The 26,876-nt window shown below is 42.5% G+C and overlaps 1 protein-coding gene across 2 annotated transcripts in view; it reads left to right on the top strand.

The window, feature by feature from the left end:
- The window catches only part of LOC134354560 (peroxidasin homolog), a 564,572-nt gene that overhangs the window by 273,112 nt on the left and 264,584 nt on the right, over nucleotides 1-26,876 (top strand). For both annotated transcript variants that reach the window (XM_063063488.1, XM_063063497.1), the window contains exon 3: nucleotides 25,269-25,340. In XM_063063488.1, the coding sequence (XP_062919558.1) occupies nucleotides 25,269-25,340 (72 nt within the window). The remainder of the gene's footprint in view (nucleotides 1-25,268; nucleotides 25,341-26,876) is intronic.

Here is a 26,876-nt window from a genome sequence, read left to right as displayed (position 1 = left end):
GGTACAGAACAACAGGATATGGAGTGGAGTGCTAGGTAGGCATGGTATTGGCAAGGTGAATGCAAATGGCATGAGGCTACTTACTCTTTGCTCTGAGCATAACCTTACCATAACCAACACCATCTTCCAGCAGAAGGCAAAATATAAGACCTTGTGTACGCACCTTCGCTCTAAACATTGGCACATGATCGACTTCATCATTGTGAGATGTAGGGACATCAAGGATGTTCTTATCATCCATGCCATGAGAGGTGCAGAGTGCTGGACTGACCACCGTATGATTGTGGCCAAGCTCCATATGAAAGTGCGTCCCCCCTTGCGGCTACAAAAACTCAATAAAAAGTGGCTAATTTGCAACCGCCTGAGAAACACAGAAGCAAGAAGTGAGTTTTGACGCATCCTAGCTGAGAAACTAAGGGAGTTGGAAACTTGTCTGAGCTCAGAAAGCACCATGGAACAACAGTGGACCTATATCAGCTCTGCGCTCTATAAGCAAACATCACACTGTCTGTAAAAAAGCTGAAGATGAAAAGAGGATGTCTTCTACAACAGGATAATGATCCTAAACACACCTCAAAATGTACAATGGACTACCTCAAGAGGCATAAGCTGAAGGTTTTGCCATGGCCCTCACAGTTCTCCCAACCTAATTAATTAATTAAATGCTCCATCTGTCTAAGTAGACAATGGATGCGCCCGGCTCCAGGACGCAGACCTGGGCGATGAATATGGAGATCCTGGGCTGCCCAGACATCAAGATCCCCCTCTCGGCCTCGCAGATGTGGTCCAAAGGAATGCAAAGTAGTGTGGTGACCCACTTTCTGGCACACACGAACCGGCTCACAACAGCGCGCGCAGGCAGAGGGCCGGCCCCAAAAAGCGCGCCAGGCCATCTTCACTAGCAGGGGGAAAATCCCGCGTGCGGAAAGGGTCTGGGAATATGCATTCCCCACAGCAATCCCGCCCCAGGGAGGGCGGGGACGGGAAGGCTTTAAAGCAGGCCGCGAAGTTTGAATAAATCTCTTTCATCGCAACTCTAACTTACCGACTCCGTGTGGTTATTCTAGCGCTGTGTGTAGCACATCGCCACAATTGGTGACCCCGACGGCCCAAACGATATTTGGACCAGAGATGACCGAAGGCCGCATCTGTTCACGCAGTTTTGTTAAAACTGCCAAGCTTCTGGACGCTACGACCCCATTTATGGTTTGAACAAGCAGAAGTTCAATTCCACATTCGGCAGATAACCTCGGAGTCCACTCACTACTATTACGTGCTGAGCTCACTCGACCAGGAGACAACTGCGCAAGTTGAGGAGTTTATACAGTCGCCCCTGGAGGACGGCAAATACACAGCATTCAAAGCCCTGCTCATAAGGACTTTCGGACTCTCACGACGCGAACGAGCACGCCGCTTAATGCACCTGGATGGTTTGGGAAACAGGCCGCCATCAGCATTAATGAACGAGATGCTGGCCCTGGCTGAAGGACACAAACCCTGCCTCATGTTTGAGCAGGCGTTCCTAGAGCAACTGCCCGAGGACATATGCCTGCTGCTGTCTGACGCAGATTTCAGCAACCCCCGGGAGGTGGCGGCCCGAGCAGATGCACTGTGGAATGCCAGGAAAGAGAGAGGGGCGCCCGTCGCACAGATCACCAAGCCGCGTGCCCAATGACAGACCAGACCAGGCCCGGCAGCAGAGCCTACAAAACCCGGCGACGGGAGTGAGGAGCCCAACAAACAACGGTGTTTCTACCACCAGCGGTGGGGCACAGAGGCCCGCCGCTGCAGACCACCCTGCAAATTCCCAGGAAACACCAGGGCCAGCCGCCGCTGATGGCTATGGCGGCTGGCCATCAGGACAGCCTCCTGTACGTCTGGGACAAGCAGTCGGGATGCCGCTTTTTGGTCGACACCGGAGCGGAGATCAGCGTCTTACCTCCAACGAGTTACGACACCCGCAACAGAGAACCCGGACCCACCCTGAGGGCCGCAAATGGCAGCACAATACGAACCTAAGGCACCCGCACAGTGCGGCTACAGTTCAGCTCCAGTCGGTTCAAGTGGGACTTCACACTGGCCGCCGTGGCCCAGCCACTGCTGGGGGCGGATTTTCTACGAGCCCACAGCCTGCTAGTCGACCTGCAAGGAAAGCGATTAGTCCACGCCAAGACTTTTCAAATGTTCTCCCTGGGTGAAGCACAGTTGCCAGCCCCACACCTGGACTCCATCACCCTGTCCGATGACGAATTCACCAGGGTCCTGGCGGATTTCCCATCAGTGCTGACACCGCAGTTTATGGCAGCCATGCCCAGACACGGAGTACAGCACCACATCCCGACCTAGGGACCACTCCTCCACGCCCGTGCTCGAAGGCTTCCCCAAGACAAACTCCGACTGGTGAAGGAGGAGTTCAAGAAGATGGAGGAATTGGGGATCATACGACGGTCCGACAGCCTATGGGCTTCCGCCCTTCACATGGTGCCCAAGGCAACGGGGGGGGCTGGAGACCATGCGGTGACTACCGCAGACTGAACGAGGCTACAACGCCAGACCGCTACCCTGTGCCGCACATTCAAGACTTCGCAGCAAACCTACACGGCTCAAGGATCTTTTCCAAGGTAGACCTCGTCCGGGGATACCATCAAGTCCCTGTACATCCGGATGACATCCCCAAAACAGCACTTACCATCCCGTTCGGACTTTTCGAATTCCTCCGAATGCCGTTTGGTCTAAAGAATGCCGCACAGACTTTCCAGCGGCTAATGGACGCGGTGGGACGCGACCTGGACTTTGCATTCATCTATTTGGACGACATCCTCATAGCAAGCAGTAGTCGGCAGGAGCATCTGTCCCACCTCCGCCAGCTCTACTCCCGCCTGAGCGAACTCGGCCTTACAATCAATCCAGCCAAATGCCAGTTCGGACTCGACACCATTGACTTCCTGGGCCACAGGATTACTAAAGATGGGGCAACCCCGCTGCCCGCCAAGGTAGACGCGGTCCGCAACTTCCCCCGACCCAACACAATCAAAGTCCTGCAGGAATTCGTGGGTATGGTGAATTTCTACCACCGTTTCCTCCCCTCAGCAGCCCGAACCATGCGCCCCCTGTTCACTCCAATGTCGGGTAAGGGCAAGGACATTACCTGGGACGAAGAGGCCGCAACCGCTTTCGGTAAAACCAAAGAAGCCTTGGCAAACGCCACGATGCTAGTGCACCCCAGAACGGACGTTCCTACTGCCCTCACGGTGGACGCATCCAACACAGCAGTCGGTGGAGTGCTGGAACAACTCATCGAGGGTCGCTGGCAACCCCCGACGTTCTTCAGCAAACACCTACGACCACCTGAACTCAAATACAGTGCTTTCAACTGGGAGCTATTGGCACTATACCTGGCAATCCGGCATTTCAGGTACTTCTGAGAAGGTAGGCCCTTCACCGCGTTCACAGACCACAAACCGCCTATCTTTGCGTTCATGAAGGTGTCCGACCCCTGGTCGTCCCGCCAGCAGCGACATCTGTCCTACATCTCCAAGTACACGACAGACATCCGGCATGTCTCTGGAAAGGACAACGTCGTGGCGGACGCACTATCCAGACCTACCATACAGGCCCTGTCCCAGGGGGTAGACTATGCAGCACTGGCAGAGGCACAGCAGGCAGACGCTGAGATCCCCAGTTACAGGACTGCAGTCTCCGGTTTATAGCTCCAAGACCTCCCCGTAGGACCAGGTGAGAGGACCCTACTATGTGACGTAGCTACCGGCCAACCCCGCCCCATCGTCCCAGCAGCCTGGTGCCGGCGGGTTTTCGAGTCCATTCACAACTTAACGCACCCCTCCATCAGGACAACCGTCCGGCTGGTCGCCAACAGGTTCATGTGGCGTGGGCTGCGTAAACAGGTCAGTGAATGGGCCAAAACGTGCATGCAGTGCCAAACGGCCAAGGTGCAGCGGCACACCAAGGCTCCGCCGCAGCGGTTCGAACCCACCCGCCGGAGGTTCGACCACATCCATGTGGATATTGTGGGGCCCCTGCCAGTGTCATGAGGAGCGCGGTACCTCCTAACTATGATAGACCGGTTCACCAGATGGCCAGAGGCAGTCCCGCTCACCGACACCACCTCTGAATCCTGCGCCCGAGCACTGATCGCAACTTGGGTAGCCCGCTTCGGGGTACCGGCCCACATTACCTCCGACAGGGACGCCCAGTTCACCTCCAGCCTGTGGTCGGCTATGGCCAACCTTTTAGGATCACAGCTACACCACACAACTGCCTACCACCCACAGTCTAATGGACTAGTGGAGCGTTTCCACCGTCACCTGAAGTCGGCTCTCATGGCCCGCCTGGAGGGGCCTAACTGGGTGGACGAACTTCCCTGGGTCCTGCTCGGAATCCGCATGGCGCCCAAAGAGGATCTGCACACCTCTTCGGCCGAGCTGGTGTACGGCGCATCCCTAGTCGTCCCAGGAGAGTTCATACCAGCCTCAAGGGTGCAAGAGGAAGAACCCACAGCAGTCCTGGACAGACAACGGGAGAGGCTCGGTAACCTGGCCCCCATCCCCACTTCACAGCATGGGCAGAGCCCTACCTGCGTACCCAAAGACCTGCAGAACTGTAAGTTTCTTTTTGTACGACAGGGCGGACACCGGGCTCTGCTACAGCGGCCCTACGAGGGGCCGTTTAAGGTGATCAGGAACAACGGGTCCACGTTCGTGCTGGACATTGGGGGGAGAGAGGAGGTTTTCACAGTGGACCGACTCAAACCGGCCCATGTGGACTTGGCGCAGCCGGTCCAGACTCAGGCACCGCGGCGCAGGGGCAGAGCTCCCAAACAGAGGCCGATACAGACTGTGGACATTGGGGGAGGTATCGCCGGTTCTGTGGTGGGGTTATGTGGTGACCCACTTTCTAGCACACACGAACCGGCTCACAACAGCGCACGCAGGCAGAGGACCGGCCCCAAAAAGGGCGCCAGGCCATCTTCACCAGCTGGGTGAAAATCCCGCGCGCGGAAAGGGTCTGGAAATATGCATTCCCCACAGCAATCCCACCCCAGGGAGGGCGGGAACGGGAAGGCTTTAAAACAGGCCGCGAAGTTTGAATAAACTCGAACTCACCGACTCCGTGTGTTTATTCTAGCGCTGTGTGTAGCACACCGCTACAGTAGTACATTTGGCATCAGCTCGGCTGCAGGAGCTGCCGAGAGGTGACGTGATACGTCATCCAACCGCCTAGGGGCTCCATTCCGGATTTGTGTAGGGTTTACTCCTTAGCCTTCTCTTCTCCCGAAGATACCCACAAGGCAGTGGGATCTGTAACCCTGGATAGGGGCCCATACCAGGTACTGTCAGCCGGAGCCAGCTGAGCCCGGGACTCGTGTAAGGCAGGGTCGTCACGCCCTGTAGTAGTGACATATGGAGCCACTACCCCCAACCTAAACCATCATCGAAAACGTGTGGATAGACTTCAAAAGAGCACTGCATGCAAGACGGCCCAAGAATCTTACAGAACTAGAAGCCTTTTTCAAGGAAGAATTGGCAAAAATCCCCCAAACAAGAATTGAAAGACTTTTTGCTGGCTACAGAAAGCGTTTACAGGCTGTGATACTTGCCAAAGGGGGTGCTACGAAGTACTGACTATGCAGGGTGCCCAAACTTTTGCTTCGGGCCCTTTTCCTTTTTTGTTGTTTTGAAACTGTAAAAGATGGAAATGAAAGAAGTAACCTTGCTTAAAATATTAAGGAAATGTGTCATCTTTAACTTTATGCCTTTTGGAAATCAGGTCATTTTTTTGCTCGCTTAGCTATTCACAGTAACAGAAATTTTGACCAGGGCTGCCCAAACTTCTGCATGCCACTGTAGATCTCATCTGTCAGACACATGCAATCCAGTTAAATAGTATAGTGCAAGTGACCTTTTGTTCTGTAATGAATTCAATTTGTACCCTGCATTTAACTAATTGAAAATTTAGGTGAGACTTCTTACAAAAATGTACCATTGCCCAAGTATGACAACAATAGAGAATCAATTATGCATAAAGAATCATACAATTTTTTTTCCATTCTTCTCAGCAGCAAGACACTAGTTCTAGAAATTTGCTGTTTTTTTTCCTCCTTTCTGCAAAGCAACCAACAGAATGAATGTTGAAAGATTCCTCACAGTATGTAACTCCCATTCTGTTTCAGCTGTAGTATTTGTCACAACAGCCGGGTGCATCAGTCCAGTGATTGCACAGGTGACACCAGTGATTATTGTCACCCCAAATGTGAGTCCCAGTTAAATACCTATTAATATCAAAAGGTGACCTGATTTTGCTATTGGGTAGGGTTTTATTTGTTACAGTTTAAGCATCATTATCATTAGCCTTTACACAGTGAGACAGTACTAAAGTCAAAATGAGATCTCAGAAGTGGAGGACCCTGTTGAATTATTAATGTTATACTTAATAGTGTGTGGAGTAGGAATTATCCATCTATGAGACATTTTACACCATTGTGCCGGATAGGAAAATAGAAAATGACTGAATACATAGTTGCTGTGGTTCACAGGCCTTGGACTCAATCAGTTACATCTGATATTGATTGTGCCTGTATGCTGATCCAAGTGTTTTGATTATGTGAGTGATTTGAAGCCTACTTTAAAAACATCATATATAACAAAACAGCCATGTTTATGCCTGAGGCATGTGCTGTAGTTTAATTCTGTCATGTGAGTGATAGATCTGAGGGATACCATGGAACAAAATGATCTGCCTTTAATATCGATAGATTATAAGTTATGACTAAGCATAAGTATAATACTTAGAACCTTTAGATCTATTTGCTGACCAAAGATCTAATTGTGCTTTAGACCCTTTATCTTCAGACATCTAATATGTTCACTTAGCAATGGGCCTTGCTGTTACAATGATCAAGCATACCAACAAAACTGATTGTTTTTTGTTTCTTCCAATGTTTTCCTGAAAATATAGTAGCAATTTGACATGCACTATTAGCAATAATGGGCAAAATTAATAGACTTTAATGGAGTCTTTAGAATACAAGATGTCATGTATATGCAGCATTGATGGCGGATTCTGTTCGCATTACTCGCCCATTTTAGCAAGGGAGACGGGAAATGATATCCTTGAGAACTTCTATGATTTGGCTATAAAACTGTTTTAAGATGTTAATTTTTTTTCTGTTTCATTTCCTAAAATTTCTTACATAAAGTATACACAATATTTTTTATTTTCTTTAACACATTTGCAGATTTTCACAGGAGACACACATATGACTGTTTCCACACCATCTTTTCTGCTCAGCACATGCTAAGGAACAATAGAATCACTTTGCTGGTATCTAAGGATGTTTCCAGGTATCGGACTCTGCAATATGACTGGTACCTTAACAAGAAGGCTCAGCTCAGATAAGGGAGACTGGCTGGATTGGGGAGAGAGAAAAAAGGGTGCAGCTGTCCATTCTAACAATTTCAATCACCTTGCGACACTGTTTCCTGCTGGGGATTATCTTCTAAAACATCGCAAACCGGAGAAAATCTACAGATGTTGGAAATCCAAGCAAAACACACAAAATACTGGAAGAGCTCAGCAGGCTAGGCAGCATCTATGTAAAAGAGTACAGTCAATGTTGCAGCTTTCCATCGATGCTGCCTGGCCTGCTGAGTTCCTCCAGCACTTTTTGTGTGATTCTAAGACATTAGACTACTTTCCGAAAGCTCCCCCAGTGATAAATATTCACTTTGTTGTTGGTTATCCCTTTATAAATACTTAACAGAAATTGGCACCACATTTATTGCTTTGTACCTAACATAGAAAAGATTAAGACAATTTTAGAGCTTTCTTTGTTATTTCAGCTTAGATCAGCTAATTAAAACCAAGATCTTTATTTTTCTCTGAATGCTATTTGTCCAACATGAGCTCTTCGAATCGATACATACTGGCCCTGGATCACACAAGTTCTCATACCTTGGCTGACCACTCTGAAATGTTCAGAGAGCCTATCCATCATGCAAAATTCCCATTATTGTGCCTCCCTTTTTCTAACACTAGTCCTCTCTGAAATTCATGACTCCATTTCTAAATGCTGGCTGGGTCAATTATTGAAAGTTCACGTTCAAATTTCAAAGTATATTTACATATTATCAAAGTTTGTATAAATTATACATCCTTGAGATTCCTGTGCTTACAGGCAGCCACAAAACAAAAAAACCTGAAAGAACCCAGTTTAAAAAAAAGACCAACACCCAATGTGCAGAGAGAGCAAAAAAAAGCAAATAATGCAAACAATAAAGCAAGCAACAACACGATTATAAAAAAAACAAGTAACAAGAAATTATTGGTATTTATGAAGAATTATCATGAATATCAGCTAATGTATAATTGTGTGAGAAGCTCTTACACTTTGACTGTAAACCGTTCAAGACCAAGCAAACCAAGATGACATTACAATTCTTGGAGAGAGATTTTCTTCAGAATACAGTATGTACACCTCCCACTATTGCCATTGTTTTTATAACATCTACACACTTTCTTCTCTTTCTCTAATCCAGCCAATCTCCTGTGGCCATTTCAATCAGACTTGTAAAAATGCACTTGCTCGCTTATGTATCAAGTCACAGACCAGCATCAGCTTTTGATGGTTGGTGATTCTACTGGGGACAGGCCCTCACTTATTGTCAAAGGTCATTCAGGGTGAAGCCATACACTTGCACTTGGTGAGACCTTGCACAGTACAGGATTTCCCCAATGAGCGGGCAGATTGCTTCCTGTCAAAAGACTGCACATGGGGGCACGCTGGAAGCAGCAGCTCAGTCTGAGGGCAGGAAACTAATGAGTTCAAGTAGGTCACCAACTACTACAAAATCCAGCCCAGTATAATGAATGTCAGTGGCCTGGTATTCTGTACAGTGAGATAAGGGAGTATAAAGTCATTTTAACACCCTTGATACTTAAGGAGTAGGGATCAAATTTATGTAGATCATACATTTAAATTGGCAAAAAAAATCTTATTTCTGGAAAGTAAATGGATGATTTTACACTGGGAATGATAATACTTTCTTCAGCCAAGTCCGGTTGAACCAAGAGAAATGTTCAGAGGATACCTGGATTTTAAGTTGGGGAGGTTATGATATTTCAAAGAGAAATGTAAATGAAGTGAAACAGCTTTATGTCACCCTTGAATTTATACCTTTTATTAAGAGAGGTATCATAAGGATGCCTAGATCTTATTGAAGATTATTTACCTTGCTGTGTTTTATTTTTGAGATGCTCCATATCAGTTGCTAATCTACTATTATGTATGCGTGTGTGTGTGTGTGTGTGTATTTTTTTCTAAATTTATATTTGTTTATGTATTTATTTTGTCCTCCTCTGAAGAAGACCCCAGATTAGGTTGCAAAATTATTTACCAGTTCTTGGTGGCACAGGATACATGACAGAATAATACAAAAGGAAAAGATAAAGAAAACAAGTAACTGAAGCATTATAGCAAAGATATAAATAAAAATGCATCTCCAATGTACTTCTATACCTGCTTTCAATTTTTTTCATTTTGAATAGCAAGATAAAGTGTATTGGAAGATCACACCAGTATCTAATATTAAGAGAATAAATTCAGAAAAGCATTGCTGTAGTGAGCATCATATGGCATTCATTAGATTTTATTCTCCACAGCTTCAACTCAGATATCACCTTCTGAGAGTATGTTTATTGAGGTATAGGGAGGGTTGTCACCCATCCTATTAGCAGTTGCATTGCTGAGAGTGTCCTTTCTGCAGCAACCTTAATAAGATGCTTAAATAGAAGTTAAGTGCTATTTTTTTTACCCCATCCTGTTAAGCCAATAGTTTTTTTCTTTATGACATTTTAAGCATCATGTTCTTTCATGAGACAGATCAAGGCATGTACTTAGTAGCTTAATAGCTCCAGAAGATTACCTATCTTTTCATCTTTCACTTTTGTGATCTTGCCATATCATTTGTTAATCTGGTCGATACTTTTTTCACCCTTCTTAATCCCCTCTCTCTTTTTTTTGACCACTTCTGGGGGGGGGGTGGAGACTACATTAGAAACTTTTTACGTATCATCAGCCACCTTTTTCTGATTCTCATTAATTTCTATAAATTCACTCATCAATAAGACTTCAACTTTAGTTGCCCCTCCCACCCCGCCAGGCTATGTTTTCAGTCTGTAGTTTCATGCCACCTGCTTCAGATCCCTTATTAACTCACTGAAATTAGTCCTTCTCTATTTGAAGCCTTTCACATTAACTTCTTGTTCTTTTTGCTAACATGTTTACGTGCAAAAGGCATGGTGGTTATCACTTCCCAAATCTTCACATACACACTACAGTTTGACGTTATTCTCCACGATTAGGTCCAACCTCACTTCCATTCACACTAGACTAGAAATATAACAGTTTACTAAGTTCTTTTCCACACATTCAACAGTTCTTTCCCTATTTAGAATCAGAGTCACACAGCACAGAAACTGACCTTTTAACCCACAAATTCCATACTGAATATTGCACTGATTTACCTTGATCCTATTTATCTGTATCTTGTAGCCTTCTATGCCTTGTTTCAAGTTTTTGTCCAGCCACTTCTCAAATTAGTTTCACTCTCCATCATGATGATCAATGTCTTCCTTTCATTTTCACTGCTCTAAACTTCCTTGAATAAATTTTTCTTCAAATTTGCTTCGGTCTCCTTCACACTTTCTTGTGACTCTTTGGACCAATCTCAGTAACAGAGCAGACACATTGCCATTTCTTCATTTTAATTGGAATCTTTCCTTGAACACTGAAGTAGATACTATCTTTCTGGTTTTATAAAAGAAAATTTGAACAAAAATGCTGCTTCCCTGACTTTTATCTTTTCCATTCTTGAATGCGTAATAGCACAGGGTACAAGTCTCACTTCTCGACAAGCCTTTACTTTTTCTACTATTGTTGCCTGTTGCTCTCCAGCTATATGCTATATGCTCTATAGTTACGCATAAGCAATATAAACTCATTATAATCTGCTACACAATTCTCTATAGCGTTATCCCTCCAAGTTATAGGCCCTTGATCCCAATATTCTTTTACTCCCTTTGTCCTCTGATGTTTTCTGTAATCCCTTTCATTTTAACCATTTCATTACTTTTCCTTTCCCTCTCTTTATTATACACTCCCAATATGATGTTCATTATTTCTTTTTACATCTCTTCCACTTTAACTTGGCATTGACCTCACCAACATTAATTAACTTTCCTTCTTGGTCCTTCCTGTGCTTAGTTCTTACATCTAGTTATAGCATACAATTGTCACCCATGCTGCATTTGTTATATTGACAAATTAGCTTTAAACCTAATTATGCAACAATAACATTTGCTAATATGCTCTGAGAGACCCCTCTTAAATCTGGCTCAGCAAAACATTCTACTAGCATCTAAAACTGGTGTGCTTAGATAATATAATTCTAACTATATCTAAACAAGAGCTAGTTAAAGAAAATGGGTACCTAATTGAGCATACAGTTACAATACCATTAATGGAATCAATGAGGAAAGATTATTTTCTGCAGAACAAACAGTGGGCTGATCGGCCTGATTCTGCTCCTGTGTTTTATGGTCTCTTTAGTTAACATTCCTCTAAGCATAAAGCCATCTAGTATGTTCAGCTGAGACCATTAATATAATCAATGTGGAGAAGAAGTAATTTCTTCAGTTAACACACCCTTTAGCAGATGTCAGTCTCACTAGCCTCAAATTTCCTCACTTGTCCCTGTTGTACTTCCTTAATGAAAGAACAACATTGGCTATTCTCCAGTCTTCGTGGACCTTTCCTATGGCTTAAAAAAACACATCTTAACACAAGGCTATTACATATGAAAGGTTTTTCTCTGTTTTATCTCAGGTACATTTTGAAGGTTTGAATTGCACCCTTAATAGCAAATTTTTCTTTCATTTAATAATGTACACATATGAAACTGAAAACATAGTGAAGAAGTGGGTCAAACGTTAGAAAAATCAGTTATATGGTAATTATTAAATAGAATTATGAACAAATTCATCACCAGAGAGAGTAAAATTAACACATTGTCCTCTAACAGACTTATCCAAGGCAAAATGCATTATGTTAATGTGTTTTATGTGGAATGGTGGGTCACAGAGAAGAGTTAAGGTAATAATTTGTGAAGCATTGTCAATCATTATCAAGGAGTAACTATACAGAGGAGACTAGTAATCTGGAAATAAATCAATGCAATGTTCATATTCATGAGTGTAACTATTTAGTTTCATAGAGCTATTAACCTTTCTCTTAACTCCCCAGTAAACTATAGTAATCAATTTAATACACATTGTATTTAATTTGCAGATGTTTGATTAAGTTCACAGAGCGGACCATATGAAAAGCTCAAAGGTGGGGCATGCCTTAGCATGCAATATTAGCAAAAGTTTTGAAACAAATGGTTTTAATCAGGGTTGTGGGAAAGAGGAAGGTATAAATGAGGCTGGGGAAAGGCTGCTGTGACTTTACACTAGAGACTGATGTTTGGCTCACTGCTTTTTAAAATTTGTAACAATAACCTGGAGATAAAGGCCAAGACACGTTGCTAAGGGTTACAACTAATGAGGACAAATTTGAACTGTTATTAGGAAGTCCTTTAAAAAAAATATTGATTACATTTGATAAGCTTCCCATCGGAATTAAAATAAAACACTGGAATCATTTAAGGGTTTAAATTGAAGAGACTTTGTGGTGCAGTTGGATAAACAATATGAAATGGCCCCTTTCAGCAATTATCTTGTGACTATGATATTTGTGATCTCGCATCATGTCAAGTTCTTGCCAAAAAATTATTACTTCTTTAAAAGGAATTGAAACTAGTTAAAATCCCGACGAGTTTTAACACCATAAGTGTATTATCACTTCATGTGTATTTATAATTTTTGCTTCTTTAATAATTTTAGCCACATTTACTCTGAACCTTTGGACAGATTATTAGTCTCTCAAAAAGCAAATGAAAACTGTAGATGTTGGGAATTTGGAGTAAAACTGAAAATGTCAGAAACATTTGAATGCTGAAGAAAAATCATCAATCTGAAAATCCTAACTCTTTATTTCTCTACAGAAGCTTTCTGACTCACTGAGTACTTCCAGCATAGTCAATCTTTATTTTCCTTTCAACAGCACTAAACTGAGCAAGCTAATGTGCTGAAGCATAGCGAGAGATTTGCCTCCACCAATTACTTTTAAATTACCTCAGAACTCTGAAGTGGCGGGTTTTCTCATGTTACATGCTGTGGTAACATTAGCAGGTTTCTGTTTTTATTTGTAGTTCCACACAAGGCAACTAAAGGCTCATTATAATAACAGGTATGTTTTCCACTACTGTGCCTGCATTACACTGCCTGGTGATGGCTGAATTTAATATTCATACTGTATAATGGGCAAAACATGTGCCCTTATAAACCTCATCAGGTATTCATTGTATACCAAGGATTTGTAGTGAGGATAAATCAGGACAGAACTCAAAAGAGCGGTACTCTGTTAGTTATTACATCTGAAAAGTATTTAAAAATCTGATCATCGTAGGATTTTACTGAAGCATCAGGACTTCAATTTAACATGTTCAGACTTCACCCTTTACACCAGATTGAATTGATCTTCTTCAGTATTTTACAATAGATTATTCATTTTTCATTCCATTATCTACGATGTTTTTCCATACCTCCCAGCAACTTCCTACCCACTCCTGATCTATTTTTTATAAGTACTTGATACTGGAAACAAACCTTGTAGCTTTTTAGCATATGAATATCACTCCATTGTCTTGGAAACAGTGTCATTTTGAACATGGCACTGCAGAGTATGTCACAACTTTCTCTGAACTATTATTCATTTTCTAGTTCAGATGTTTCAAACCATGACTGATTTGAATGACAATTAGTTTCCACTGTTTGTGATGGTTGACCATCAGGTTTATTCAGACACCATGATTATTTCAGTCCCATCTTTAGCTGATTTCATACCATTTGTATATGTGTTAGTTTTGCACATTTCAAAAGAGCCAGGGTTCAATCTCATGGTAAAACTTTAATGTTATTTTTCCACCACAGTACTTTTGTTATTAAGGGAAAGTGCATAACATATTGGTGTTAAGATAAGGTTGCTGTGGCACCCTTTCACTCCAAGGACTGAAAGGATGCGACATAGACATAGCAACACACATGAAAGTTGCTGGTGGACGCAACAGGCCAGGCAGCAACTTTTATATGTGTTGCTTGAAATTCCAGCATCTGCAGATTTCCTCGTGTCCACGTAGACATAGATGGTTGGAACTTCTGGTCACGAAGCAACAATGATTCCTTTGGTGACAGCTTCCAGATAGTCAATCATTTCAGTTTTTCTGTGTCTTGGACTTATTCTTTTTATCTTAGTTTTGTTTTTGAAACTGTTGAAGCGTGTGACTTGCAGTCTGTAGTTCAGTCGAGTGAGCTAGCAAGAAAACACCAGGAGGGAAATCTGAGAAAGAGTTACCATGAGGAGAAGCTCAGCGACAAATCGAGAGGCCATGATCGACTATATTTCTTGCAAATTGAAGTGTCAAGGGAGATTGAAGCGTTTAGGAAAATGCAGAGGACAGCGAGTAGTTCTCGAATAGGCCGCTGGGTTCGAGTTGCTGCCTCGGAGGGGCCACAGACTTGAATCGCTACCCTCGCAGTTCATGTCACTTCCCTCAGAGAGGCTGCTGTTTTGAGTCTTACGCCTGGAGAGGCCGCTGGGTCCCGTTGCTCTTGGAGAGGTTGTCAAAATTCGGAGATTTATGGATTGGGCTGTACTTCAAACTGTAGTTCATATTGGCCTCTTTCAGTTCTGTTCTTTTTCATGTTTTCACCCATTCTTTCTTATTGCTGATTGGCAGGCTGGGGGTTTTGGCGTTTAATGTTCATGTTTCTTCTCCATGTGGGTGATCTGTTAGTTTTTGTGTGAGGGAGGGGTTGGGGCGGTTTTAGTGTTTGCAAGTTTTTGTTTCCTTCCTTTTCATGCGGGGGAGGGGAGTACTAGAGGGCAAGGGGAGGATTGATGTCTTTCTTACAACTTCTTCTATGGTTTTTCTGTATTTTATGGATCTGGAGAAGACAAATCTCGGAGTTGTATTCTGCAGGTCTATTTCAATAATAAACATTTGAACCTTTGGAATATATGCTATATATAATCCAATTTTTTGTGTGTCTATGTATACATATATATAAAATACAAAGAGAATCAAGGGATATAGGGGTTTGTGCACGAGAGTGATGCTAAATGGATCAATCATGATCTTAATGAGTGGCAGAGAAGGAATCAGTGGGCAAATTACTAAACCTCTTTCTGTTTGTAATGTACTTGTTTTCTTAAACTGTATGTCTCAATGATAAAAACTAATGATCTGAAATTAAAAGAAACAGGATTAAATCATTCAAATTATTCTCCCATCAATAATACTAACCCAGTACATGATATGAAGTTAGGTGGAGGGGCAGGTACTGTAGATTTCAGGAAGGTGAGAGGGGCAGGTACCATAAATTTCAGGAAGGTGAGAGGCTACAGAAGGACTTAGACAGATTAGGAAAATGGGAAAAGAAGTTGCTGATGGTATACAGTGTTGGGAAGTATATGGTCATGCACTTTGGTAGAGAAATGAAAGGGTGGACTATTTTCTAAATGAAGAGAAAATTCAAAAATCTAAGGTCTTGGGAGTCCTCATGCAGGATTCCCTAACGATTAATTTGCAAGTTGAGTCTGTGGTGAAGGCTAATGTGATGTTAGCATTCATTTCAAGAGGACAAGGATATAAAAGCAAGGATGTAATGTTGAAACTTTATAAAGCACTAGTGAGGCCTCACTTGGAGTATTGTGAACAGTTTTGAGCCCCTTATCTTAGAAAGATTGTGCTGAAACTGGATAGGGTTCAAAGGAGATTCACGAAAATGATTCTGGGATTGAATGGCTTGTCGTAAGAAGAGCATTTGATGGTTTTCGGCCTGTATTCACTGGAATTCAGAAGAATGAGGGGTGACCTAATTGAAACCTATCAAATGGTGAAAGGCCTTGATAGAGTGGATGTGGAAAGGATGTATCTTATGGTGGGAGAGTCTAAGTCCAGAGGATACAGCCTCAGAACAGAGCAGCATCCTTTTCGAATGAAGAGGAGGAATTTCTTTAGCCAGAGAGTGATGAATCTGTGGAATTCATTGCCACAGGTGTCTATGGAGGCCAAGACTTTACATTTAGTTAAGGCAAAGTTTTGATGGATACTTGATTTATCAGGGCATGAAGGGATATTGGGGGGTGCGGGGGTTGGAGGAGGGCATGGTATTAAGGCAGGAGACTGGGGCTGAGGGGAAAAATGGATCAGCTATCATGAAATGGCAGAGCAGACTCAATGGGCCAATTGCCCTAATTCTGCACCGTATGATCTACTGGTCTTAAAATAATTCAAGCTATCATAAATAATGTGTATGCCCACTAATCCTGTATAATTTTGTCTTGCCTAGCAAAGGATCATTGATATTATTAAAGAGGGTTCAGAGCTAAATAGGTACACTTCTCTCCCTCCTGATAACACTGAGAACATATTTCTCATTAATTTTATAAGCAAATACACTTTAGATAACGCTTACTCCAGTGCCACTGAAATGCCATTTATAGAATACAATCAGTGAAGTCTGACAGATTTGAATCATTTACCTGTGATTTCATGTCTTGCTAGGAGGTTAAATAAAGAATTATCTATTAAAGATTTTCTCATTGTTCCAGAAGTAGATTAGGCCTTTCAAATAAGTTTAGGTGATTTCAACTTGGCACATTGTATGAACCTGCTGTTGAGTAGCATAAGAAATTGCTTTGCCATTTTAGGCAATGGAACAAGTTAGGTCACCCTAATGTCTGTGAATAATATATAAGATTCAGGAATCCATTTGTTCTGTTCACAGCACGACACTGTTGGGCTCCCTGTGTAACATCATGGTGGTACTGAGACAGCTGGTTTCAATATAGGCATTCCCTTATGAACATGTTTCCATTTATCACACTTTCTTAGCTTGGAGCACAGAAGGTGTTAGCAATGCTGTCAGCTTTTAAAGTGACATACACAATGCAAACAGAATTCTGCCAGCTCCAAGGGACTGAGTGTGAATGAATGCACAATGATGAGAAGGAGGTGGAAAAATGCTCCCAGGGAGTCAGAACAACCCGATAGGCTGGTGAAGGATAATGCCCACAGACAACAGATATATTTGGCATGTCGTTGCCTGGATTGGAGTGCATGGCTTATGAGAATAGGTTGCGTGAACTTGGCCTTTTCTCCTGGGAGCGACGGAGAATGAGAGATGACCTGATAGAAATGTATAAGATGTTGAGAGGCATTGATTGTGTGGAGCCAGAGACTTTTTCCCAGGGCTGAAGTGGCTAACATAAGGGAGCATAATTTTAAGTTGCTTGGAAGTAGGTACAAGGGGGATGTTAGAGGTAAGTTTTTCCACACGCAGAGTGTGGTGGGTGCGTGGAATGCACTGCCAGTGATAGCGGTAGAGGCGGATACATCAGGGTCTTTTAAGAGATTCTTAGATAGATACATTGAGCTTAGAAAAATAGAGGGTTATGCGATAGGGAAATTACAGGCAGTTTCTAGACTAGGTTACATGGCCAGCACAACATTGTGGGCTAAAGGGCCTGTAATGTGCTATAGATTTCTATGCTTTATGCTCTGTGTGGTCACAGTGACCCTCCAGGAATGAAGCCAAGCACTCCTGGGATGCTGGTGTTCATAGCCTTAACAGGATCCCACATCACCAGCTCTAGGAACAGCTAATACGTTTCAACCATCTGCACCTGAACCAGCGTGGATAACTTCACTCACCTCAACACAGAACTGATTCCACAACCTATTCCACCACTTTCAAGGACTCTACAAATCATGTTCTCAAGTTTATTGATTTGTTGTATTTGTCTTCCTTGGCACATTGGTAGTTTCTCTATCTTTGTGTGCAGATTTTCACTGATTTTATTGTTTCTTTCGTCTCCTGTGAATGGCTGCAAAAAAGAAGAATCTCAGGATAGTAAGTGATGACATATACTCTATGTACTTTGATAAGAAATTTTCTTTGAACTTTGAAGTTTAATTTGGTACCTGTAAAGATACAAAAGTGGGTTTTGAATGTTTGCTCTTTCAGGAAGCCTGTACCAGAATCAAAAGCATGTGTCTGCTTTGCCTGCCAAAATCTTGAGACCAGGAAGTTGAAAGTGACTGCATAGTCATAGTCATAGTCATACTTTATTGATCCCGGGGGAAATTGGTTTTTGTTACAGTTGGACCATAAATAATAAATAGTAATAAAACCATAAATAGTTAAATAGTAATATGTGAATTATGCCAGTAAATTATGAAATAAGTCCACGACCAGCCTATTGGCTCAGAGTGTCTGATCCTCCAAGGGAAGAGTTGTAAAGTTTGATGGCCACAGGCAGGAATGACTTCCAATGACGCTCTGTGCTGCATCTCGGTGGAATGAGTTTCTGGCTGAATGTACTCCTGTGCCCACCCAGTACATTATGTAGTGGATGGGAGACATTGACCAAGATGGCGTGCAACTTAGACAGCATCCTCTTTTCAGACACCACTGTGAGAGAGTCCAGTTCCATCCCCACAACATCACTGGCCTTACGAATGAGTTTGTTGATTCTGTTGGTGTCTGCTACCCTCAGCCTGCTGCCCCAGCACACAACAGCAAACATGATAGCACTGGCCACCACAGACTCGTAGAACATCCTCAGCATCGTCTGGCAGATGTTAAAGGACCTCAGTCTCCTCAGGAAATAGAGGTGGCTCTGACCCTTCTTGTAGACAGCCTCAGTGTTCTTTGACCAGTCCAGTTTATTGTCAATTCATATCCCCTGGTATTTGTAATCCTCCACCATGTCCACACTGACCCCCTGGATGGAAACAGGGGTCAGCGGTACCTTAGCTCTCCTCAAGTCTACCACCAGCTCCTTAGTCTTTTTCACATTAATCTGCAGATAATTCTGCTCACACCATGTGACAAAGTTTCTTACCATAGCCCTGTACTCAGCCTGACTTCAATCGGTAAAGTAGTCACAGCAGAAAGGACGCATCTGAGGCTACAGGTTACAGAGTTTCAGGAGAAACGGGTTGATAAAACCCGTTTGTTCTGTGTGTAAATAGAATCTGTCATGTTAAAATCAATGAGGCTGCAAATCTGACTGCAGCATTGATGGCTATCTCGGGGAGTTTGATTGTGGACAAAATGCTGGAGAAAACAAAGCCCCTACTGAGAAATGAGGAGGCAGATGTATTCAGAAATATGGTTGCAATTACTCTGTTCCTATTTACTCCAGATCTACTTGTTCATGTAAAAACATGTTGCATACGTTACACTATATAAGAGCTGCACTATCTGGTGCCTCCTTGTACAGTACTTGCAATATGCCTGAAGCATCCATTGAACACATTTCATTTCCTGCAAACTGCAGTTCCATCCAATCTTTCTTCACACATTTGTCTTTGTATATTGCATTTGTCATGTAATGTTTTCAGTAAGCACAATTTTCAAATCACGAGCTTCTCCATAACCACAGTCTGCAAGGGTAACTTTTGCTATAAATGGAACACCTAATGCATTAATACTTCATTGTTACACATGTCACAAAAAGTGGTTTCACTTGTCACCAAATCATAGATCTTTTCATCCTTACAATTTACTATAGCTTACAGTTTTCCTTGACTTCTAAATTTCTGTGCATCTGTGCTCAACATCACATTTCACCCAACCATATGATTCCTTAAATATTTCTCTTTCATTGTGTTTTCTCACAACACATTGTCAATAGATAATGGATTGAAGAATGCATCAATAGTGCAATGTCTCTAAGTCAGCTTCCCTTGTCAGAAACACTTAGATCCACAATACCAAATTATTGTATAGTAGGTTATTTATTTTCCCCCTGTGATATTGCATCTTGGAAATTGAAAACAAAAGGCAGTTTGTCTGAGACTGTACTCTGAATGGATGGAAATTTAGTTAACTGCTAAACTCGAAGAGCCAGTAGGTTGCAGACTATAAAAGTAAACAAGATGCTGAAGGAGCACAATGGGGAAAGCAACATCGATAAAGGGAAATACTCAACAATTTTAGGCCAAGTGCCTTTATACTTGATTAAGTTATAGAGGGGTAATGCTAATATAAAAAGATAAAGGAAAGGGGTGGAGCAAGAGATAGCAATCAATTTGTTGATGTCTTAAACGTGGGGTCAGAATTTAAAATGGAGATCAATAGGATGTTTTACACTTAGAGGATGATACATATTTGGAATTCTCTACTCTCTACTCCAAAGAGTTGCTGAGAATGAGTTATTGAATGTATGTAAATGTAGGAAGTGTGATTAGTAAGTAGGTAGCTGATGCATGATTGGTAGTGTTGTTGACAGTGTGGAGACAGACTTCAGCTACAGAACATAAAAATCAGTTGGTAACATGAATAGAGAAGGACATTAATTCTGAAAAATATGTAAGATAATGAACTTTGTTTTTTGTTGTTTCTCTCTGCACCTTGTGGCGCATCGGGCAGGAACCTTACCATTTCTTTAGCATTTGTTTGTTTTTAATGAGGCCGAGTTGCTAGCTCGAAGCTCAAAACTCAACCCAGCGTGGATAGAAAGCATGCAAGGAGCTGGCCGGTTGAACCCGGGACCACTGGTGTAGATGTCACTACACCACCAGCAAGCTAAACGTAATGCACTTTGGAAGGAATTATATAGCTAGGATATATAGTACTGTGCAAAAGTCATTTGGTGCACAGCTAAGGTGTTCACCAGCAACTTTGATGTAGGAGCAAAGGATGTTGGGAATGGTGATGTGCAGCACGAGGGGTGTATGATAGGTGGCAGAGGAGTGCCAGGGGTGGGGGATGGCATGGGTGCAGAAATACCATGCCCTGAGACACCAGGAAAAGTCATTTGATTCCAAACAATTGGTTTATTGATTATTACAGGATGTCTCTCTGGTGGCACACACTCCCTCCCCTCTCCCTTCCCCTTTTCCCAACCATGATTTCCCTCTCCCTGTCCCCTTCCTACTCTCAGTTCACGCTAAAGCGACAGAGGATGAGGGGTGACCTGACAGAGGTGTACAAGATAATGAGAGGCATTAATCGTGTGGATAGTCAGAGGCTTTTCCCCAGGGCTGAAATGACTATCACGAGAGGCCATAGTTATAGGGTGCTTGGAAGTAGGTATAGAGGGGATATCAGGGGTAAGTTTTTACACAGAGAGTGTTGAGTGCATGGAATGGGCTGCCGGCGGCATTGGTGGAGGCAGAAACAATAGGATCTTTTAAGAGACTCCTGGATGGCTACATGGAGCTCAGAAAATTAGAGGGCTATGGGTAAAGCCTAGGAAGTTCTACAGTAGGGACATGTTTGGCACAGCTCTACGGGCCGAAGGGCCTGTATTGTGCTGTAAGTTTTCTATGTTCTAAAGACCCATATCAGAATGACGTTTATTATCACTCACATATGTCATGAAATTCATTTTTTATCCATAGAACAATACAGTGCAATACATAAAATTATTAGATTACTGTGTAAAAGTCTGAGGCTGCCTAGGTACAAAATTGTTTAAAATCTGGACAGGAATGCCTGTTCAATGTTCAAAGTAAATTTGTTATCAAAGTACATATATGTTGCCATATACAACCCAGAAGTTCCTTTTCTTGTGGACATTCGCAGTAAATACAAATAAGTACAATAGAATCAATGAAAAGCCACACACAATAAGACAGACAAACAACAAATATGCAAGACAACAAATTGTGCCAATAGAGAAAAAAATAAATACAATCAATAAATATTGAGAAGATGAGATGAAGACTCCTTGAAAGAGAGCCCGTAGTTTGTGGGAACATTTCAGTTTTGGGGTGAGTGAAGTTATCCCCCCTGGTTTAAGAGCCTGATAATTGAGGGGTAATTACAGGTGTCCCCTGCTTTTCGAACGTTCGCTTTACGAAACCTCACTGTTACGAAAGACCTACATTTGTACCCTGTTTTCGCTTTCAGAAGGTGTTTTCACTGTTACGAAAAAAAAGCAGCGCGCGGGGAAAATCAGCGCACGAAAAAATCAGCGGCGATAAAAGGCAGCGCGCGCCCCGAGCAGCCGCTCTCCCCTGGATTCGGAACTGCATTCTCGCCAGCATTGCTTAAATACGTGCCTGTGAGTAGCCGTTTGCAAGATGAGTTCTAAGGTATTGGAAAAGCCTAAAAGAGCTCGTAAGGGTGTTACACTTAGCGTGAAACTAGACATAATTAAGCGTTTGATCGTGGTGAACGAAGTAAGGACAAAGTGAGTTTGGCTTGTGGAAGCTGACGAACATGATGTTGAAGAGGTTTTGGCATCCCATGACCAAGAAATGATAGATGAAGAGCTGATGCAATTGGAAGAGGAAAGGATAACAATCGAAACTGAATTCAGTAGCGAAATGAACGTGAAGCAACTACGTGAGATTTTCGCTGCAATGATAAAGTACAACTTTGATTTTGAAAGGGTACGTAGCTTTAGGGCATATTTGCAAGATGGTTTAAGTGCTTACAAAGAACTGTATGATAGAAAAATGTGTGAGACTCAGCAGTCAAGCAAGCCTTCCACATCAACCACGGCAGACGACGAACCTCAACCTTCAATATCGAGGCAGTCAGTCATAGGAGAAGATGAGCTGCCTGCTCTAGTGGAAACAGACGACGAGATGACACCCCAGTGTCCTACCACCCCGCGATTCGCGGAGAATGCAGCAGTAGCCGGGAGGCACACAGCACATCTTTAAGAAAAAAGCCAAAATAAACATGCTAATTAATTAGGTGCCGCCCGACACATAATTAATTAGCATGTTTATTTCGGCTTTTTTCTTAAAGATGTACTGTGTACCTCCCGGTTACCACTGGACCCCTGCATGCTCCGCGGTTCAGTATCTGTCGGCGGCCTGGAGGGTGGGGCCACTGCACCACCCAACCTGCAACGACTCAGTCTAACACACCATCATCAGTGTGCTCGGCGCTGAACCGATTCCGGTAAGTGATACTACACTGTAGATACATTATTTCTACTTTATATAGGCTGTGTATTTTAACGTGTTATTTGGTATGATTTGGCAGCTTCATAGTTTAAAGGTTACTGGAGGGCGCTTGCGCCGTGTTCTTGCCAACAGCGCTTCTGTGAGATTTTCTGCCGACGGCACTTGTGCGAGATTTTCGCTACGGAGAACAGTGCAATAATGATTGTGGGAAAGTATTTCTACTTTATATAGGCTGTGTATTTATCATTTCATTCCTGCTTTTATTATATGTTACTGTTATTTTAGGTTTTATGTGTTATTTAGCATGATTTGGTAGGTTATTTTTGGGTCTGCAAACGCTCACAAATTTTTCCCATATAAATAAATAGTAATTGCTTCTTCACTTTAAGACATTTCGGCTTATGAACCATTTCATAGGAACGCTCTACCTTCGGATGGTGGGGGAAACCTGTACTGTTTCTGAACCTGCTGATGTGGGTCCTGAAGCTCCTATACCTCCTTTCTTTTGGCAGCAGTCAGAAGAGAGCATGGCCTGACCTGGATGGTGGGGTCCTTGATGATGGATGGTGCTTTTCTGTAACAGCGCTCCTTGTAGATGTGCACAGTGGTGAAGTAACATCCTGTTACCAATTTCAGCAATGATAGAAACACACTGAATGATTTCTGCCATGATTGTTGAAACTGCTCATGATTTGTGCAGCAGCTGTTGCTCTTGCAAGCCCAAATGGGGCAATTGAGAGTGAAAGAGCAAAATAACTTGAGGTGACAGAACTGCACTTTGAACAAGAGCATCTGTTGAGGGTGATGTTCATGGAACAAAGTGGAGGGAAAATATTTAAAGCTGAAATAAACTTCCTTGAAAGACAGTCACCACTATCTCATTAATTTTCAGTTGGCTACCTGTCTAAAATAACGTTCTTCTGCTTTTGTGCATACTTTTAATTCAGTGGTTTCAGTATGATAATAAAGCTGAAAAGAAAGCTTTGTTTGGATGTACAAATTCTGAATGCCAAGAGTGATTTGTCACATGTTACTTTGCCTTGAATGGACAAGTTATTATCAAGTTATAACATACCAAAGTTGTCATTGGACTGTCTCATTGTAGTGTTTTTGTAGAAAAAAGACAATTTACTGTTTACTTTCCTGAAAAGGACAAAGGAGTAAGTGTTCAGCTTGTGTCCTGTGTACAGAATGAAAACTGGAGCATTTCAGAATTGGGCTGGAATGTTGAAAATCTACTCCAAACTGTCCTGTTTGTTCCTCGTAATAAAAGTACATTGGTATTCTTGGGAGACCGTTTAGAAATTTTCTGTGAGTTCTGTGACCGTATGCCATCTTGTCATTAATGACCAGGATAAGACTCTCAGTCATCTCCCCTTTCCCTACTTACTAACAAATCCCACTACACTGCTGGCTGAATTAGCCTTTCGTGGCTGTACAGCTCCTAATGACAGTCTGGGTGGTGTCTTGTCCTTGGACAGGGCAATCTGCTCTGATAACCACCTCTTAGCTTACACTGTTAAATAACATTTCACTACTTCCAAATGTCTCTAATCATCAGACGTATTTCAAAGCAGCTTCAAAAACCAAAATTCCTTTTTTTTTTATTAAAAGAGGGCATTTAATATTTGAAGCAAATTAAACCATTCATAGGCTAGATCTTAAGAGTAGAGGTTGATAGACTCTTGATTGGTCAGGGCATGAAGGGAGATGGGGAGAAGGCAGGAAATTGCAGCTGAGAGGAATAGTGGATCATCCATGATGAAATGGGGGAGCAGACTCGATGGGCCAAATGGCCTAATTTGGCTCCTATATCTTATGGTTTTATGGTCTAAATCATGGGTATCTGGTCAAATAAGAAAAAAGTAAAAAAAATCTTTGAGATGTGGGACTGACACCGCGTCTCAGCCCACAATTTTGTTAACATGCCTGCCCCCACAGAGCCTGCTTGGCTGGTTGAGATCTTTGAACAATTTGTGTTTTGCTGCAATTTCAGCATTTCCAGTCTCTTGGGTTTATACAGAATCTTCGATTGCTTTTTTTCTGTGTGCATGTCACATTTGAACCCAGTCCTTATGGAGGAAATATTTTTTATTGTGTGTGCAGCTTATATTATGGAAATCAAGAGTGTTTATTTCCCCTCTCCATTTATAGGTTATTGAACAACAACCAAATCAAAAGAATACCAAGGAGAGCATTTGAAGGCCTGGACAACCTGAAATACCTGTAAGTGCACTATTTGAATTCTGATATGTCCAATATTTTGATTATTGGATTGATTTTAGTCACTGTACCTTAGAATAACTGGGAAAGTGATATATTTGTACCTTTCTCAATTTTACATTTTATTGCTTTTAACTTGCTATCCTATTGGATAAGATTTTAAAAGGGTTTCTGACAGGAACCTGATTTTTCCAGTAGTTGAATAATGTTAAATGAGGGCTCTAGTGACCAGCACAGTAGTTAGCTCGTGTGGTTTGGTTTAATTAGAAATTCCATGGTTTGTAAAATTACGAAGTACATTGCTACGAACTGTGTAATAAAGTTTTGTCAGAAAATGAAGTCTGTAGCAATTGTATCATGATTTCTGAAACTCACAGTTTCCTTCTCTGGGTTCTATGCGTGCAAGTTTAAAGAGATGTACTGAAATTGCTAGGACACAGTGCATATTTGGGCAGCACTAATATAATCCTCATTTCGGCTAAGCAGCCATGGACAGAGCAGGTCACTTTTGCTGAAGCAGGCTAAAACACTGAGGATTAACTTCAGGTAGATATCTTTTGCTTCAATGTTCATGAATAAATTATGCCTCACTGAGCACCATCATTTGTATTTTGAATTCAGAATGGCTGAGTAAATGAATGTTGTTATAAATATCTGCCAATTGAATGAAACATCTTGCACACTGTATTAACATACATTTCTATATCTGATTGTCCTGCTGTTCTTAAGTGTGATCTGCATGTGTTTGGCTCCTTCCATAAGACCGAATTTACTTTGTCTCATGATGGCTTGGATATTGTAAAACAAGTGCTGCTGATTACATTTGCAGAGTTCATAGAGTGCTACGCGCCTGGTTTGAGCTGGCAAGTTAAGAAGCCACAAGCTGTCATTTGCTATAAAGGTCACTGCAGTCTGAAAAATGTTGTTCCAATTTGTTTTTGGGCTGCAGTGGAGAACGTTAGCAGAAACAACCAATTTGCAATGCTGTATAGACCATAAGACACAGGAACAGAATTAGGCTATGAGGCCCACTGAGTCTGTTCCTCCATTTCATCATGATTGATCCAGTTCCCTTTCAACACCATTCTCCTGCCTTCTTCCCGTAATCTTTCATGTGCTGACTAATCAAGAACCTATCAAACGCTGCCTTAAATACACCCAGTGACCTGGCCTCCATAGCCACCTGTGGCAATGAATTCCACAGATTCACTACCCTCTGGCTAAAGAAATTTCTCTTCATCTCTGTACTAAATGGATGTCCCTTTTATTTTAAGGCTGAGATCTCTGTTGCTAGACTCCCCCACCATAAGAAACATCCTCTCCGCATCCGCTCTATCTAGGCCTTTCAACGTTTGATAGGTTTCAATGAGATCCCCCCTCATTCTTCTAAATTCCAGTGAGTACAGGCCCAGAGTCATCAATGGCTCCTCATATGATAAGCCTTTCATTCCTAGAATCATTTTCTTGAACCTCCTCTGAACCGTCTCCAATGTCAGCTCATCCTTTCTTAAATAATGTGCCCAAAACTGCTCACAATGC

This window comes from Mobula hypostoma, chromosome 1 (genome assembly GCF_963921235.1).
Source record: "Mobula hypostoma chromosome 1, sMobHyp1.1, whole genome shotgun sequence".
NCBI lineage: Eukaryota > Metazoa > Chordata > Chondrichthyes > Myliobatiformes > Myliobatidae > Mobula > Mobula hypostoma.
The sequence above is the reverse complement of the archived record's forward strand: the minus strand, read 5'-3'. Positions and strand labels throughout refer to the sequence as shown.